The sequence below is a fragment of the Ahaetulla prasina genome, chromosome 12, assembly GCF_028640845.1.
Source record: "Ahaetulla prasina isolate Xishuangbanna chromosome 12, ASM2864084v1, whole genome shotgun sequence".
Taxonomy (NCBI): Eukaryota; Metazoa; Chordata; class Lepidosauria; order Squamata; family Colubridae; genus Ahaetulla; species Ahaetulla prasina.
Window position 1 is genome coordinate 26822707 of NC_080550.1, and position 19560 is coordinate 26842266.

At 46.4% G+C, this 19560-nt stretch overlaps 2 protein-coding genes across 17 annotated transcripts in view; one reads left to right on the forward strand and one right to left on the reverse strand.

Moving 5' to 3' along the window:
- CNGB1 (cyclic nucleotide gated channel subunit beta 1) overlaps positions 1-19560 on the forward strand; it is a 77173-nt gene that overhangs the window by 3611 nt on the left and 54002 nt on the right. The window lies entirely within an intron of this gene.
- Positions 402-9442, reverse strand: SPMIP8 (sperm microtubule inner protein 8). The gene is made up of 7 exons (XM_058154754.1): positions 9069-9442; positions 8615-8676; positions 8020-8194; positions 7276-7337; positions 6397-6461; positions 6258-6290; positions 402-5575 (listed from the first exon to the last, which is right to left on the reverse strand). Exons 1-7 carry the CDS (start codon positions 9289-9291, stop codon positions 5545-5547), a joined length of 651 nt encoding a protein of 216 aa, XP_058010737.1. The 5' UTR covers positions 9292-9442; the 3' UTR covers positions 402-5544.

Below are 19560 nucleotides of genomic sequence, written 5' to 3' on the forward strand. Positions count from 1 at the left end.
GCAAAAGGGGTCGTCTCTGGAGTGAAGCCTCTGCTGTTTGGGAACGATGGCGCCAGACTCTGAGAGCAGCTGAGAAGGGGCTGAGAAGAAGGGCTCAGGAGGCATGCATGCCAGGCTGAAATGCCTCCTCTTACTCATTGCCATGGTTTCTCCATGCAGCCGGCAGCCCTTATGTGGTGGTTTTGGCCGCAGTAGTGTACAACCATCGGGACTGAATTTCCTCCACTCCAGCCATTGGAAAAGCAGCAGGAAGGGCATGGAGAAAAACTCGATTTATCTATTTAAATGTATTATAAAGCTAGAGCAGACCCCACCCCACAGCCGCCTCCTTCTACCCCTCCCTTGTGGTATAAATAGATAGGCTTCTCTGTTTAACCTCAAAATTTCTCAAAATGTTAACATGCAAGACATGCAACTGAAGACTTTGGACAGAAAACATTAAAACTGCACTGATCTGTCCTGGAATTGTATCTTTTGGAACCCAAAAACCCAAGGGCGAAAAGGGTGCACTTGCAGTCAGATAAACCAGGTTTGAGATAGTTGAGCTTCTGCACACGCCTTCATTGGGGACCGGTGTGCATGGAACAGAGGGGTGTGTGTGTGTGTGTGCGCGTGTGCAAATATATGTGTACGAGGTACGTAGAACCACTTACCGCATTCAATTAGAAGATCGTTGCAAACCGGCAGTGGGGTCAGTATAAAAAAAGCAAGTGATGCTTTTTTTTTTTTGGCGGTGGGGGGAGAGTGGGCTGTCTATCCCAGATCCCTTTGGATGGATCATATTTGAAGGAGGAGCAGAGTATAACCCGTTTGGGGTGGGGGAACTGAGCAAGGAGAGCTGCTGACTTCTCCTTGTGGGTCCTGGGCCTTTTCATGGCATTCCAGCAGCGCAGAGGTAGCTTTTACGGAATTTTCCTTTTGGGAACTGTTTTCTTTAAATTAACAACATGAAGCTCAGCTGGATGTCAGTTTTACAGTCTTGCAAAAGCTTCGCGCAGTGGAGTCTCCAGTAATTTGAATTCATCAGTCTTAGAAAGGCGGGTCTTTCTTTGTCCGAGGGAGGGGGGGTTGGGGGAAGGCTCCAGCCTCATTTGAAAGGCTTTGCCCAGAGCTCACTAGGCAGGATATTGTGAGATGGAAGCAGGCCCCGCCCTTTCCGGAGAGCCAAGAAGGCCCTCCCTTGGGCGGCTTTTCTTTCCGTCATCATCTTTGTAGGCTTCCTTTCTGCAGGCTCCATTGTTTCTGTCCCCTCCTCCCCCAAACTCTTCCTCTTCTGCCTGTTTTCCACCTCTCCCCGTTTTGTCTGCTGCATCTCCCTTCTTGCTTGAGCTTTTTTTTTTGAGCTCACTTCTGAATATTCTTGGGGACACCTGGATCCCCTTGTGAGAGTCAGGCCCAGGTCATCCAGGCTGATTTGGCCAAGGACAGTTCCTGGCCCCTCGTTCTTTGCTGCCTTCGCCCCCTGGACCGGAGACGAGGCTGACGTCTGGTATAAAGCAGGGCTGGTCTTTCAAGGGAAATGGCCTTCAGCTTGTGGGCCCTGCAGGATGGAGGGTTAGTTTGGTCCCAGCAGACAGAATCCCCCTTTCCGGCAAGAGCATTCCATTTGGGGGAGGAAGCTGCATTTTCACTCCTAGCATTCAGAAAGCAACAGGCATCCTGGGCCCTCAGTGAAGCAGCTGAAGTGGGAGCTTGAAATCCCAAGCAAAAAGGCCCATGGAGTTCTCTTCTTCGGAGCTAGAGTTCCTGAGGAGACTTGCATGCATGGGCTGGCAAAATCAAGCATGGAGCAGAAATCGCCTCAAAATGACATGTTACAGAATGGAGTTTTGATGGGAAACAATCCACGGCCTTCCACTCAACCAGAATTTAAGGTTGACTCTCCGCCATGTGTCTAGCAAACAGGTTTTCATGGTCAGCCAAATGCCCCTGGCTTGGCCTTCCATCTGGGGCACAAAGACAGGTTCTCCCCTGCTGTTGCCCTCCAGTGCAGAGTCCCAAGATTATTTATGGAGGAGAAAGGGTGACATTCCTTTGCCAGGGGTCTGTACAACTATGGCTGGGAGGGGCATTTTCACTAAGAAAGAGATTTCTCAGTTCATCTTATAAATATGGAGGTGGTAAATCATCCCATAAAAATGAATTTTTTTTGCTTAAGATTTATTTTCTAGGGCTGCCCATCTCAAGTGAGCAGATGATGAACAAAATTAAAATCAGTTAAAAGTAGTTCCAACCAAGAATATAAAAATTAAAATATGAGGTGTCAAACACTGCTGAAAGATGGGCTCCTTTGTGCAACTGGGGTCCCATGTCCAGATACAAAACGAAGTTCTTGGGGCTTTGCTTTTCTATTGTTAAAATATTCCTTGCTGGGTTCTAGACAGAACTTGGAAGGGAAATACATTTGTACTGTACCCAGGGCAGATTTCCCAATATATTTCATTTTTAAAAAAATAAATAATGCTCTTTTGCCAAGAGCTCAGAACTCCTTCATTCTACTTATCTGTTGCAACATCCTTTAGGTCAGGCGTGAGAAACTGAATTTACCCAAGAATGTATGCATAGGCTAGGTTTTATACTGGGCTCCTGTGGACGAGTTCAGTGCAAAAGTTAAGCACTGGAACAGGGAATTGGAAGGGCCAAATGCCAGCACTTTTGAAAACAGCTTCTCAAGAACAGCAGACATTTAATAACACAGTCCTTGCAGAGCAAGGAGGCTTCTGTCAACAAGAAAGGAAATCTTTTTCTGGATTCTACTGATCCCTAAAGAGTTCAGGCAGCACATCTGTCATTCTCCCCCCCTTTTCTCGTAATGTGTCTCACGTGGGAGGGGGCTTGTCCCAAATGGATGCCAAGACCAACCTTTGGTTGCTTGCAGAAGGCACCTGTGCCATTAATGCAGACACAGGCATGGTGTTCCTGCAGTACCTGAAATGGTGCTTGTTCTAGGTTGGATAGAGGCAGTATGTTGATCAATACAATTTCTAAGGTTGGATTATGCAGCCTCGGGGATATTTGTGCAATTGGAAATTGGAAAGAAACAAACCAGGAATAGAACATCAAAAACCTGGTAAACCCCAGCTACCTTTGACGACACACTTAAAACAATTTGAAATACAAAGTCAGTGCCTGAAATGCTACTATTCTGCAGGAAGCCATCTAACCGCCATTGGTGGTTCTCCCCAGGATCTTCCTTGCCCGGGGATGTGTATTCTGGGAGTGGGAATTAGCCACTCGGGCACAATTGCCCCATTATTGAATGTCAGCTGCTGACTCCTAATGGGTGGTTGGAAGCCCAGTCAACCCAAGGACTCTTGAATGGTAACGCAGCCGAGGGTGGACAGTCAAGATTACAACACCAGCTTTCCTACAATGGACACATTCAAGGGTGGACCAATTTCTGCCAGAATTCTAACAAGACCCATTGGAGAAATCGGGCAGGCTGTGTGGGGGTGCTGAGACAAGAGCCTCAAGTGCAGAGGGAGGTGGGGACTCACTGGCACCTTCACATCCAGGTTATTGGTTAAAACTCACGTGGGGTTTCAAGAGCAGCTGGGTTGGCACAGCCAGGAGGAGCCAAGAGAGCTGCTACTTTGGAGAAAACAGTTTTGTTTAGGGCATTTGCAGGACAGACGAAACGCCAGGATGAGGCAAAGGGCTGCACACCATCCTTTGAGCCTTGCTGAAAGTTTTGGTTCAGGGGTGAAGTTGCTCTGCCCTGGCTTGTTCTGGTTCTCAAATGTAAGAGTAACATTGCCCTCCAGATATGGCACTGCCAGCAGCTCTACCAACATGGCCAGGAGCCACAGATGCCAACTAAAAAACTAGTCATGCTGTGAGTTCGGCTCTTTGCAGAACAGATTAAACTGGGTGGAATGTGGAAACCGACATTCATCTGCATCCGCTGCTTGCCCTGGAATGTGGAGATCTGACCATCTGGCAAGGACATGGATGCATGGTGTCCTCCGCCTGCCTTTCCTTGCTCCCCTCCCGATATGGGGTTCTCTCCTTCCTCTTGGCACAAGCCATACCAAGTGGGAGGGCTATCCTTATGATCAACCAAGGCTTGGGTGGCACTGCCTTGAGCCTTGATATTTAGGGCCATTTCCTTTTGGGCTGGGGGAAAGACTGGCTCTCCCTGACCTCATGCTGTCCCTTCTCACACCTTTTAGGATTATGGGGTGGGGCATTGACAACTGAAGACTTCCCCCTTCTTCCCACAGAGGAAGAAAGGTAACCAGGAGAGCGGTGAGCGGAGGAAACAATGTTGGTGCGAAGGAATGTATGTCTGACCTGGGGACAGGAAGGAAAAAATTGGCCAGAAAGAAACTCAAACTAACCCTATCTTGACTTTGCTTATTATAAGGTGGGGCAGGCTTTCCAGGCAGATGTGACTGGGACTCCTGCCATGTTTCTTAATCTTTCCCAGCTCCAAAAGTTGACACTTCTAGGATGGGCAGAAGCCCTGATCTGCTTCAGTCGGTCAGAGTCTCTTTCCATCAATTTCCATTGGCTCCTGGGCTGGAAAGCAGCACCTTCAAAAGCAAAACTCTGGTGAATCTATTGGGAAAGTACTTGGAAAACCCCGTTTCGCCCCCATCTAGAAATGGATGGTTAGAACTGTAGCTCATCAGTCCTTAGTTGCAGATTGACTCAAGGTCTGGACAGAATTGGGACCAGAATGTCTGTTGCTAAGCAAGGTGACTGTTAAGTGAGTTGCACCCAATTTAACCTTTTTTTGCTAGCATTGCTAAGTGAAACATTGCAGTTGTTAAGTGGATCATGAGGTTATTAAGTGAATTCAGCTTCCTCCATTGACCTGGCTTGTCAAAAGCCAGCTGGGAAGGTCACAGTGATCACATAACCCCAGAATGCTACGATCATAATAAATACATGCTAGTTGCCAAGTGGCTGAATTTTGATCACGTGACCATGAGCAACTATTTTCAGTGCCATCATATCTCTGAACAGTCACTAAATCAATGCTTGTAAGGTAAGGACCACCTGTAAACTGTTGAGGGTCTTGCGTGGATGCAGCCAATGGCCTCACCATTTTCACTGGCTCTGCACCTGTTGAGCAGGTTCCCATTCCTGGGTCACTGGAGAGCCGTCTTTGGTCCTTGGATGGACACACGCACACACCTCTAACACATAGAGCTGGTTTGGCTTTGTGGCAGAAATGCCTCCGTGAGCTCCAGATGAGGACTTCTCGGTCCCCCAATTTTCCATGTGGTGAAAGAAAGATGCCTTTATAGATTGGTCAGATCCTAGTTTGTTTCAGGAGGTGCTTTGATGCTGGGGAAGCTGCTTCTCATCACACCTGGGGGCGGCAGGGGGGGCTGAAGAAACAACCCTGAGGCCTTTCCTCTGTCTACATCCTTGAAAGTTAAAGCACAAGGCAAAAAACATGATTTGCCTGCCTGGGAGATGCCTTCCTCGGCCACATCTCCTCTTGAGGCAGCTAGTAGTGTTTATTGTTTCTGGACGTTCAAAAGCTGGGCAAAGGCTCATCCCAGGCCTCAGGTCTCGTCACGGACCGGCTCCTTAGCGCCAGGGCTCCAGGTAGTGAGAGCGGCTGAAAGGAAGGAGGACACATGTTTGCTCCATGTCTGCTAGGGCTTCTTGAGGATCTTCCCCATGGATCCCTCCCCAGGCTGGAGATGGCATTGGCTACTCTGGGATCCCTGCAGAAGAGATTTGCCTGAGTCTGAGAGAGGAATGACCAGGGAGCAGGAGCTTCTCCATGTGGGAACTACCAACTCTGAGATTCTCCCCAGCACCCAGCCTCCTGGGACTGGCATATTCGTTTGAACGGCTTGCAGGATGAGATTTCTCCAAGCAGGCCAGCCTGCAACCTGACATTTCTTGGACTCTCTTGCCGTCAGACGTTGTGGGTGCTCCATCAGTGGAGGTTTTTAAGAAGAGACTTGGCAGTCACTTGTCCGAAATGGAATAGGGTCTCCTGCTTGAGCAGGGGGTTGGATTAGAAGACCTCCAAGGTCCCTTCCAGCCAGCTGGACCTTCAACTCTAGCATCTTCAAAAGAGCCTTTTGCAAAATTGCTACCTCCTCCCACATAGTGTGATCCTATAGGGTTTCGCATTGTGAATAGTTTTGCCCTCAGCTAACAAAATTCTTGCAACTCTCCAGTCCCCTCCTTCCTCTAAGAACCAATTCCAACTGGGGCTGTGAAGAGAGCAGAGGCCTCCCCACTTCCTCCCCCCGTGTTACTTGTGGTTCCTCTAAAGAGTCAGGTACCTGTGGGCAGTTCCAAAGCTCCTGTAGGTGTTCCTGTAGCCAAAGAGCAGAACATCGTGTGAGTTGCTGGGAAGTTACAAGGGAGGGGGGGGCGGGGTGATGAGCCCCAGGCAAGGGGCACTGCAAGGGCGATACTTACAAGGTGTTGTATGGAAGAGGCTTCGGTCCGTATCGATCCAGGCTGGGATTCTGATTGAGGCAATACTAGCATGGAAAAAAACAGAAAAAATGCCTTATGTTAAAACTAAGGACGTCTATGCTTCTCCACCCTCCTCCTTTCTGTGAAGCCCCCACTTCTTCCTGCTGTCAGGCAGGGGCCCAGGCCCTCCTTGCACTTGCTCTTCATCTGCTGAGGGTGGGGGTGGGACAGTTGTAGGGCTCTCCTGTGTGGGGGAATCTTGCAGGGCAGCTGAGCGGGCAAGTTGGGCCATCAGCCTCAGGTTAGGACTTGGGAGGCTCCCTTGTCAAATAACAGGGAACCTTTTCAGCTGTGAGATCCCGGAGTTTCTCTGAGATTCTGGACACACTGGAGCACCTGAACGTTGCAACAAACTCAGAAGGAATTTAACCATCATTGACATCGTTTTGGTTTCGCTTAGGACATGGTGCAAATTGTGCTGAGAACCCAGGACCCGGCTGTTCTTGGGCAGGTGTGTGTGTACTTTCTTCATTAAAAAATAACAACTCTTTTGTTTGCCTCCAAAGTCTGCCAAGTTCTGGTCTTGGCAATTCTTTGGCTAAAAGAGCTCTTTCCTGGCCAACAAAACAAACCGAGACAAGAGGAAATAATTGCACTGCTATCACCACCGTTCTTAAGAGGTTGAGGATCCAATAGTTGGATTGAAAACGAAAACTCCTTTTCCCAGAGTTCCCCCAAACCACCTTGTGATGATGCCTTAATTGCAATCAAGTTGGATTCTCCTGGCAGAGGTGCCCTTTGCTCTTTAAAAAGTGTCTTTTGAGCACCCCCACCCAAAACAAGTCTGCCTTTCCTCCACAAGGAGAACTTCCTGCTTACCCTCCAGGTTTGAGTGACGTCTGGTTTTAAGTATCTGACGGCATAACAGCTGAAGCCAAGAACTGAGAAAGGTGAAAAGAGGAGAGGAAAAAAGAAAGGAAAGGAAAAAGACCGATATAAGGAGAATATTTGTAGCTCGGGGTTGAAATGAGGAGTCCCTGGTACTCTCTGAGCTTGGTTGTTTTCTTGCAGACGTTTGATTACGCAAACTAGGTAACAGCATCAGTGCTAGTAGTTGGCACATCTGACTCAGGCCCCCCCTTGCTCTCCCCTGGCCCCTCTCCCTGCCAGGCGCCCATTACTCAAGAGCTGGGCCTGGTTCGGAGAGCAGGGTTGCGGCGGCTAGAGTCCCCTCCCGCACCCACCCACGCTTGCCCTGCCGCTCCTGAAGGCGAAGAGTTGGTGGGGGGGGGGTCCCAGTAGTGGGGCAGGAGAGAAGCAGAGCTGGGTATCCGGTCCTGGGGAGCAGGAGGAGGAGGAGGAGGAAACAAAGGGCCACTTGGAAGCCGGTCCTGCCATCTGCCCCCCAAGGCGGCGTCCGCCCTTGAGCCCCCCAGAAGGGCGAGGGAGGGGGGCAGGCGAGCCTTCCGGGCCTTTCCCGCAACTCCTGCCCGGGAAAGAGCGTCAGAATCCGGACAGAACTTGGCGCCCTGGAGCTCACCGCGGACTGGCCGCAGCACCGCCGAGCGCGCATCCCCGCGTCGCTCAGCCGAGCCTCCCCGGAGCGAAGGGCGCCCGCCCTACCTTTGCCGTGCTGGCTGGGCAGCGCCAACTCGCCGGCGGCGGAGACGAAGCGGGACCAGTCCTGCATGGCGCGCGTGTAGCTGGGCCACTCCTCCCGGTTGGTGCTGGGCGGCAGCGGAGCCAGCTTCCCCGCGCGGTAACGGCCGGCCAGCGACTGGCGCAGCTCCGACATGCCCTGGCGAGAGCGGGGAAGCGGGGCGGCTGCAGCAGCGCTCGCGGGGGGCCCTTCGGGGCGGCGGGAAGGGGGAGCCCCGCGCTCCGCCCGCCCGCCCGGCCCCTCCTTTGGCGCGGGGCTTCCCCCGGCAGGTGGTGGCCTCGGGCTCGTCGGCTGCCCCGGGAAAACCGCGCGGGGCGCAACCCGCTCCGTCTGCAGACGGCGATGCCGAGCGGCCGGCCAGGCGGAGGGATTGAAACCGAAAAAACAGGCGGGGCAGCGCCGTTGCCCGAGAACTCCTCGCAGGTGGCGTCGGATCCCCTCCGCCCAGCGGTCGGTCGTCCTTTCCGAGAGACCGGCTGAACTGCCGCCTGGGACCCGTTTCTCCCCCGACCCGCGCAGCCCCGGGTGGGACCCCCGACCCGCCGGGCGGTGACTCACCAGGGAAGGGAAGGGCCTGCTGGGCACTCCGGCCACGGTGAAGGTCGCCCTTTGGAAATCCTCTGCGGAACACACGGAGCAGAGAAGTGGCGGGTTCGGGCTCTGGGAAGCACTGCAGAACACCGGCTGTCTCCCAGGAGGGGCCCTTTTCAGCCTGGCAGATTTAGAGAAGAAATCCCTCCCACAAAAAAAAAAAAAAAACCACAGAGGGAGGGGGACACAAACTAGACTTTTCAGATTTGCCCCTCCCCCCCTTAAAAGAAGGTCACATCAAAACATTTGGGAGACCCAGTCTAGTTGATGTGCTGGAGCAAGAGCCCAAGTTCTGCCAGGGGTCTTGGAATGCGGGGCCCCCATGGCTAGGGTTCCGATTGCATTGCACAAAGAGGAGCAACTAAGAGCTGCTGCATTCCTGCCCTGGTTCTGCTCCCAGACAATTCAGCCGGGCTGATACCTTTGGAGCACGTGGTGCTGGTCCTGGAGTGCTGGTCAGTGAGCTTGTTGGCCACCGTGTCCATGTCCATGCGCCTCAGCGTTGGCAGGCAGGGGTGGTAGAGGTGCTCCTTCACTCCGGCTAACATGGTCTTCTTGGGCTCCAGCGGAATGAGAACTGCGGGTGCTGCGTAGATGGGGCTGGCATCGGGGGGCCAGGGCACCAAGTCCAGAGTTTGGGCCATTGCTGCAAATTCGGCCAGCCCAAAAGAGAGGAGAGAAGAGTTACATTTCCAATATCCATCAGGTAGTGAGGGCAGCAGGTGGTTCGGAGAACCAGTAGCAAAAATCCCTGTGCCCCCCCCACAACCCCGCCGTCCACGCCCAGCTGAGCCTCGCAATACTCAGAGGTTTTTTTTTTATTTTAAAAGCATTTTTTCTTTAGTCGAAAAAATACTTTTAAAAGTAAAAAAAAAAAGCCTCTGATGATCACATGGCTCAGGTGGGATCGTCAGAACCCTTTTAAAAAATTGCTTTTAAAGGGTTCTGGCGATCAGGCCGAAGAGGTTGTAAAAAATGCTTTTAAAAGGCTCCTCTGGTGATCTCAGCTGAGTTGCCTGATCATCAGAGGCTTTTAAAAGCATTTTTTACAACATCTTCGGCAGAAGAGGTTGTAGAAAAAATGCTTTTAAAAGTAAAAAAAAAAGTTGGCCACGCCCACCCAATCACATTACACCCCCCCCCTCCCCACAGAACCGGTAGTAACAAATTTTACATTTCACCCCTGCTGCATTACTATTACTATTAGTCTTCTCATTATTCCTATCACCCACCTCCTCCCACTTATGACTGCATGACTACAACTGTTGCTTGTATCCTTACGATTTACATTGATATTGGTTATTTCCTAGTATGATTTGATGGATGCAACCTGGCAATGATTTACAACTGGAACAAAGGAATCTGAAAACTTGATTTTGGCTGCTCAAGAGTAAGCTATTTGAACTAATGCAATCAAAGCCAGAATTGAAAAATTGTCACTTCAAAGTGCAAATTGTGCAAAGAGGTAGAAGAAACAGTAGATCACATATTTATCTCATGCAAGAAATTGCACAGACTGATTATAAACAACAGCATAACCCATACTGTCAAAATGATTCACTGGAACATCCGTTAAAAAATATCATGTGCCATAGTGAGAAAATGGAGTTGAAAAAGTGGTAAAAAATGAGCAGGTTAGAATATTGTAGGATTTCTGAATACAGACTGTTAGAGTCTTGGCACATAGCACACCAGATATAACTGTGGAGGGAAAGAAGGAAGTGTGGATAATCAATGTGGCAATACCAGGGGATAGTATAAGAAAAGACAAAGGATTGGAGAAGAAAAGAAAGTATCAAGATCTGAAAATTTAAATTGAAAGTTTCTGGCATAAACCAGCTGTGGTGGTCCCAGTGATTATCGGCACACTAGGTGCCATACCAGAAAATCATGGACGGCACCTAGACAGCAATGCACCTTGACAAAATACGCAACTGACAGGTAAAAGCCATCCTGCTTGGATCCATACATATACTATGCTGATACATTATGACATCCTCGAATTCTTGGTAAGAACCTGATGCGTATGAAGGCCGACACTAACTGAAGGACTGGCAGTTGTGACTTCACATTGTTGCGAGCTTTAGAATTCGAAGAGAACCACCTACCATGTAACATCCCAGATTTAACAACTGTTGATAAGAAAGACAAAAAAGCCTGGATAGTGGACACAGCAATCCCTGGGCAGAATAGAAAGAACTGGAGAAAATCACAAACTACAAAGTCCTGCAAATAGAATTAAAATGACTGTGGCAAAAGTACATGCACTAAGTACATGCTTGATGGACATTACCTTACAGATGACCCCCACCCTGTCAAAGACCTTGGAGTTTTCATATCAAATGATCTAAGTGCCAAAGCCCACTGCAACTACATCGTAAAAAAAGCTTTAAGAGTTGTAAACCTAATTTTGCATAGCTTCTTTTCCAAAAACACTACACTACTAACCATTTGCTAGGCCAACATTTGCTAGGCCAATTCTTGAATGCAGCTCGCCTGTCAGGAACCCTCACCACATTTCTGACATCAATACAATTGAACGTGTCCAGAAATATTTTACAAGAAGAGTTCTCCACTCCTCTGAAAACAACAAAATACCTTATCCCACCAGACTTGAAATCCTAGGCTTAGAAAACTTGGAACTCCGTCGCCTTCGACAAGACCTAAGTTTAACTCATAGAATCATCTATTGTAATGTCCTTCCTGTTAAAGACTACTTCAGCTTTAATTGCAATAATACAAGAGCAACCAATAGATTTAAACTTAATGTTAAACATTTTAATCTAGATTGCAGAAAATATGACTTCTGTAACAGAGTTATCAGTGCTTGGAACACACTACCTGACTCTGTGGTCTCGTCCCATAATCCAAAAAGCTTTAACCAAAAACTTTCTACTATTGACTTCACCCCATTCCTAAAAGGATTATAAGGGGCGTGCATAAGAGCACAAATGTGCCTACCTTTCCTGTCCTATTGTTTGCTTGTTTCTTTCTTTTCTTTTTCTTCTTCTTATATATATATGCTTATACTTCCTTATATTACCTCATATATATGTTTATATACTATATAATCTTTTTATGTGATGCTTATGTTGTGACAAAATAAATAAATTAATTAAAATAAAATAAAAGACAGCAAAGGCAGCAGCAATAGTGATAGCTGCCTTGAGTGCAATCCCAAAACAACTGGAGTCAGCATTGACAAATTCACCATCAGTCAATTGCAAAAGGCAGCTTTATTCAGAACGGCTTAGATTCTGCGCTAATATCTGTAACATCTACATCTGCCTATCCCAGGTCCTTGATGATTTAAATGTGTGACTGAGTTTGAGAGCAACCATAATAACAGTAATAATAATAAACAGTAATAAACAGTAATAAACAATACCCCGGGTATCACGATTGTGGAAAAGAAAAAAGATAGTCAACATTGCTATACCTGGTGACGGCAGAATCAATGAGAAACAACTTGAAAAAGTCACCAGATACCAAGATTTGAGAATCGAATTGCAGAGACTCTGGCATAAACCAGTGCAGGTGTTTCCAGTGGTACTTGGCACATTGGGAGCTGTGCCTAAAGACCTAGGCAAGCACTTAAAAGCAATTGGCGCTGACAAGGCCACCATTGGTCAGCTGCAGAAGGCCACCTTACTGGGATCTGCTCGCATAATTCACCGATACATCACGCAGTCCTAAACGCTTGGCAAGTGTTCGGCTAGTGATCTGTGATACGAAATCCAGCATAGTTATCTCGTTTGCTGTGTATACTGTCATAATAATAATAATGATAATGATGATGCTATAATGTTAAGAGAATTGCTTTCAATATATTGTTACTATTATTAGATATTTAGAATGATCCCTTCTCTTCCCCGGCCGTCTTTTTTCCATTGGCAGGGAAGCTGCTTACCCAAATCTTTTGACAGTCACTGCACAGCGTAAAGGCAGGCAGGAAGGACGGTTAGAAAGAAGTAGAGAGGGGTGCTCCGGAGGCCCCGATGCCTTGGGGTGGCAATGCCAACCAACCAGGTGTGGGCCCAACTTGTGGGGAAGAAGGGGAGTCCTGTGGTGTCCCTCAAGCCCTCACATGCTGGGTGCCAGGTCTACCTTCTGGGCCCTGCTCCCTCACTCTCCATAGCAACCTCAGGGAACCAAGAATTGTTGGGCAAGAGGCCAGGTCACTAGGCAACCCCAGCCAGGTCACTTCAGGCCCCTGAGCCCCTCCCTAGTGCTCAGGAACCCTGAACTAAGCACCCCCACAGCATTCAACTGTCACATTCAGATGTTTTCCAAAGTTTCCTAATTGTGTTGTTTATAAGAACTATAAGCAACTAAAAGGAAAAAAAGAAAGTGAAGTTCTGGAAATAAGGAACATGAAGACAGTGTATCTGTGGGAAGGGACTTTGGGTGGCTAAGCAATGATTGGTCTACACATCATTCCAGTTTAGTCTCGTAGTAGTTAAGGCAACAGGCTGGAAAGCAGGAAACCATGAGTTCTAGTCCCACCTTAGCCATGAAAGCTGGCTGGATGACTTTGGGCCAATCCCTCTCTCTCAGTCAACCAAACACACATGGGGTTGCTGTTATGAGGAAAATGGGAGGAGGAAAATGTGTTGGATATGTTCTTCATCTTGAGTTATGTGAAAATAATAAAGGTGGAATATAAATTAAACAAGAAGAAATGACACAAGACCAAGCCTTAAGAACAAATGCATACAAAGCAGGGGTGAAATCCAGCAGGTTCTGACAGGTTCTGGAGAACTGGTAGCGGAAATTTTGAGCAGTTCGGAGAACCAGTAGCAGAAATTTTGAGTAGTTTGGAGAACTGGCAAATACCACCTCTGGCTGGCCCCAGAGTGGGGAGCGAATGGGGATTTTGCAATATCCTTCCCCCAGGAGTGGGGAGGAACTGGCATTCACATGCAAAATATAAACTCAACTGAGAATGGGTGATGTAACTCATAAATTTGCTACTTGTGAAATGTTATCTAGAGTCAACATTTTTTATTGTTTAATTCTCAGGTTTAATTAATGTATTTTATTATTTGATTTGTTACTTTCTAATGCATCACATATATCAAAAGTATGTTTTTTTGTTTCTGTATCCTATATAAAAGTTGTGTATGTTATATCTCATACCCTGTATAATCTACCCTCCTTCCCCATAAATATTCCTTACTTTGTCTGAATTTATTTATTTATTTTTATTTATTTATTTTGTCACAACAATATATATAGGGATCATACAAAAGATTATATAGTATATAAACATATATATATGTAAATATTAGGAGGCATATATATATATAAGAAGAAGAAAAAGAAAAACAATAGGACAGGAACGGTAGGCACGTTTGTGCTCTTATGGACGCCCCTTATGGTCCTCTTAGGAATGGGGTGAGGTCAATAGGAGAAAGTTTTTGGTTAAAGCTTTTGGGATTATGGGAAGAGACCACAGAGTCAGGTAAAGTATTCCAAGCACTGATGATTCTGTTACAGAAGTCATATTTTCTGCATCAAGTATGTACTTAGTGTTTGGATTCTTTTTTCCAATATGTAAGACTGAGCATTTGCTGGTTGAGATTTGGAGTTGCCAAGTTTTAGACCAAGCGGTTAGATGATCAAGGTCTTTTTGAATGGTAGATGTATTGTCTGTGGTGTTAAATAGTTTGACATTGTCAGCAAAGAGAACACAATAACTTGAGATATGGTCACAAAGATCATTAATGTATAGTATGAAGAGTGTTGGTCCATGTAATGTATTACTGTAAGTTTTGGCGGGACTTTTAGGCGGGAAATATCTCGTTTCTGATTGGATGCAGCCTCAGGCTGAAGTGTATATAAGGAGAGGTTTTTCTCCAGAGTTTTGCTGGGTCACACTATATTAAAGAGCTGTTGTCACTAACCTGGTCTCCTGCCTCGTCAATACCCAAACCTAACATTGGCGACGAAGGTGGGATATTGAGGCAGAGCACCAGAACAGAGCTGAACTCACTACGAGAATCAAACCCAGCAAGGTGACGGCGAATGCAGCGATGACCGGCTACACGCCACCCACTCCGTTTGACCCTGCCCAGGAGACATGGGGAATATATATGACCCGTTTGAAAGTTTCCTGGAGGCAAGCGAGCTACAGGAGTCTCCGACAACCGCAAACGGGCTTACTTCATAAGCCACTGTGGGTCAGCAGTCATCGCCGTCGCAGAAGCCCTAGCGGAGCCAACACCGCTACACTCCGTATCGTGGCAGACCCTTCAGACCCTCCTGAAGAATCACTACGCACCAGCCCCGTCCAAATCGTTCGGATGCGAGTTTGGGGCGCAGGCAACAAGAAGGCGAGTCTATCAGCGACTACATGGCAGCCCTGAGACAAGCCTCCAAGCATTGCAGTACCGCGATCTGGACGAAGAGCTGCTGGAACAACTTATACGGGGGTCAGAGACATCCGTTTGAGGAGACGGTTGCTAGCCAAGAGCAACCTGACATTGGCAAACGCCTGGACGAAGCCAGAGCCCATGAGATGTCCAACCATGCAGCAGACACCTTACAAAGCGACTCACGCCGATGGCGGGCGCAAAGCGAGCACAGTCCACCACGAAGAAACCTATCGTGAGTCAACCAGCGAAGAGGAGGAAGAAGTCCACTACACGGAAAATCGACAAGGAAGACCGGAGGAATGCGGAAGTTGCGGGCGACATCAGCGCCAAAGATGTAAGTTCAGGGACGCCATTTGCGGCGGTGTGAAAGGAAGGGCACCTGGCTCAAGTCTGCCGAGCACCCCAACCTTCCGCCGAAAATTCAAATCGGCCAATCAGAGCGGCTCTGAGTCAGAGATGCAAACCCACATTCCGCCGAAATTTCAAACCAGCCAATCAGAGCGCGAGATCGGCGAGGCGACCCAGCGATTGGCCAGGAAAGAAAGCGCGAAGTCAAACCGAATGACTGTTACCATAGACCACGCAGCTACCGCGCGAAGAAAAGATCTTCACAAACCCGACAATTGAAGGCGTACCGTGCCGACTGGAAGTAGACACAGGATCAGCTATCACAATCATGTCCTGGGACACTTTTGTGAAAGCCTTGCCGCGCAAGCTACAGAAACAACGGCTCCGGGTGCAGGATTACCAGGGCAACCGCATCCCTGTTCGAGGGACAACGACCGTCGAGGTCCGGGACATACGAAAAGACCCTGCCCATCACGTTAGTCGAGGGAACCTTGCCAAGCTTGCTGGGGCTAGACTGGTTCCGGGCGTTGGGAATGGGGTGACTGGCGTCCACCGGGCGGATGCAACCTGCAAACGCCCTACTGGAGGAATTCGCAGGCGTATTCGAGGACCGTTTAGGCAAGTACAAGGGACCCCTATCTCCTTCAATTTAGACCCCAAATAGCTCCCATTAGGTTAAAGGCAAGGAGGGTTCCTTTGCACTCAAACCTAAAATCGACAAAGAGTTAGATAAATTAGTCAGCCAGGGATACTAGTGCCAGTTGACCATGCCAAATGGGAGACGCCAATCGTCACCCTATAAAACCAGACGGGTCCATAAGTTGCGCTGATTACAAGGCTACCTTGAACAAAGCATTGCAAAAGAGCGCCTACCCAGTTCCAGTAGTGCAACACTTATTGCACTCACTAGGCACGGACAAGTTTTCGCCAAATTAGACTTGGCACAAGCGTACCAACAGCTACCCGTAGATGCTAGCACAGCTGAGGCCCAGACCATTGTAACGCACAGGTGCCTTTAAGTGCACCCGTTACAGTTCGGGTGAGTGTGGCCCGGGCTATTCAAAATTTGATGGGCGGCTCCTACAAGGGTTACCGAGTCGCACTATTCGATGATGTGTTGGTATCAGGGAAGATTTAAGAGAACTGGGAAGCGATTAAGGAAAGTTTTGGCCATTTTAGGTCGGCAGGATTAAAAGTCAAAGCAAGCAAGTGTCAGATAGGGGTCGAATCTGTTGAATTTTGGGCTATAGAATAGACAAAAAGGGATTCACCCACTGAGAGCAAAGTCAAGGCGATAAAGAGAGCCCCAGCACCCAAAAACAAGACAGAACTCCAGGCTTTCCTGGGTCTGGTAAACTTTTACGCCGTTTTTAAAAGACAAGGCAACCGTTGCTGAACCGCTGCATAAATTGCTTGGAAAAACACTGCTTGGTCGTGGGGAAGTCAGAGAATAGGGCATTTGAGGCAGTAAAAGTTTGCTATCAAGCGATAGCCTGTTAATACAATACAACAACAGACTGCCGTTAGTATTGGTTTGTGATCGTCCCCTATGGAGTAGGAGGTACTGTAGCCACAGACTCCCAAACGGCACTGAAGCCCCTATAGCGTTCTATTCACGAACGATGTCCCGGCTGAGAGGAATTACAGCCAGCTAGATAGGGAGGCTCTCTAATAGTGTCAGGGGTGAAAAATTTCACGAATACGTTTTGGAGACTTTGAAATTGTCACTGATCACAGACCGCTATTGGGGTTACTGGCTGGCGACCGCCCAACGCCAGTAGCACTCTCACCTAGACTGACCAGATGGACTATTTTTGACGCATACTCCTACAAGCTGCAGCATCGGCCTGGAAAGGAGCTGGGGCATGCGGACGCATTGAGCAGATGCCCATTGCCAGGAAATCGAGGACCCCACCCGGGCACACCGTTCTACTAATTGACTCTTTGGACTCGGGGCCAGTCACATCGCAGGAAGTGGCTCGGGCCTCCTACCGACGTTGTTTGAGATATGGTCACAAAGATCATTAATGTATAGTATGAAGAGTGTTGGTCCAAGAATGCTGTCTTGAGGAACGCCACTCTTGACAGGAACAGGATTTGATAGAGCATTGCCAATTTTGACCACTTGTTATCTGTTAGACAGAAAAGCAGATATCCATTTGTGAAGGGGTCCTGAAATGCCATAGGATTTTAGTTTTAGGAGAAGTTTATCGTGTACTACTGAGTCAAAAGCTTTGCAGAAGTCTATGTAGATTGCATCTATTGTTTTGCTTTGATCAAGATTTGTAGTCCATATGTTTTTACAGTGGAGAAGTTCTAGGTTGCATGATAATTTTTTCCTGAAACACATTGTTTATTAGAGAGTAGGTTGTTTGTTTCTAAGTGTGAGGTAATGGATTGGTTGATGATTTTTTTTTTTAATTAAAATAGTTTTACAACAATTAAATTTTTTCCCCCACCCCCCCTCCCTCCTAAACCCCCCTCCGCCCGCCGGACTTCCCGGAGCAAACACAAGGTATAGTTCCTTAAACAAAACAGTCATACATTAAATTTTTAAAATCTAACACAATTATAATCTTTCTCTCACATAACCTGACTTCTTCCATTAAAATCAAAATAACATCCTTCATTCAAAAGCAATCCGAAATTTCTTAATCTGATATCTATTTTGAATATAATCAATCCAGTTCTTCCATTCATTTAAATATTTTTCTTGAGTACTATCTTTCAAGAAGGCTGAGATTTTAGCCATCTCAGCCAAATTGGAAACTTTCAATATCCATTCTTCTATTGTGGGTAATTCTTTTTTCTTCCAATATTGTCCAATCAACAGTCGTGCTGCTGTTATTAAGTTCAAAATCAACTTAGTCTCAATCACTGTACAGTCCGTTGTTATTCCCAAAAGGAAAAATTGCGGTAGGAACTTTATCTTCTTCTTCAGAACATTCTGCATAATCCACCAGATTCTTATCCAGAAAGACTTAATTTTCTTACAAGTCCACCATACATGAAAATATGTAGCATCATCACAATTACATCTCCAACATTTCGCTTGCATATCTGGATACATACATGATAATTTCTTAGGATCTAAATGCCATCTATAAAACATCTTATAAAAATTTTCCTTAAATTCTGCGCTATGTAAATTTAACATTTCTAACCCAAATTTTTCCCATGTTTCCAACATTATTGGTTCTTGAATATTCTGTGCCCATTTTATCATACAATCCTTTATTAAATCTCTTTCAGAATCTATTTCTATCAACACAGTATACAATCTCTTTATATGCCCCTGAGTTTGATTTCTAATTTGTTTAACCAAATTTTCTTCATTTTGAATGATACCAATTTTCTGATCTTCTTTCCATCTAGCCTTTAACTGTCCATATTGAAACCAAGTATAATTCCTCCCTTCTTCTTTTAATGTATCCAAAGATTTTAGTTGTAAATTTCCCCTCTCATTGTATAAAAGATCTTTATAAGTAATCATTTCTTGTTCCTGTTCTATATTTATATTCTCTACTGCGTGCCTAGGACATGCCCATATAGGAATTTTGTAATTTAACTTATAATAATATTTTTTCCAGACACGCAGAAGAGAAATTCTCAACACATGATTCTTAAAAGCTTTATCTACTTTCTTATCATACAATAAATATGCATGCCAACCATATAATAAATCATAACCTTCTATATTCAAAATCCTTTCCTCCGTCAAATTAAACCAATCACTTAATACCGAAAGAACAACTGCTTCATAATACAGTTTTAAATTAGGCATTTTAATCCTCCTCTTTCCGTGTATCTTGCATTATTTTCATTTTGACTCTCGCTTTTTTCCCTTCCCATATAAATTTATTAATTCCAATCTGCCATTCATCCAAATTTTTATCTTTCTTAATTATTGGTATCATCTGAAACAAGAACAAGAATTTAGGCAAAACATTCATTTTTATAGCTGCTATTCTCCCTAACAAAGATAATTGTAATTTTTTCCAAGTATTCATTTCCTTCTGAATTTTTTCCCATAACACATCATAATTATTCTTATACAATTTCCATTTGATGAAGTAAGAAAGACTCCTAAATATTTAACCTTTTTTACAATTTCAAATCCTGTTATTTCCTCTAGTTTTTCTTTCTGGTTCTTAATCATATTTTTGGTTAACACTTTTGTTTTATTTT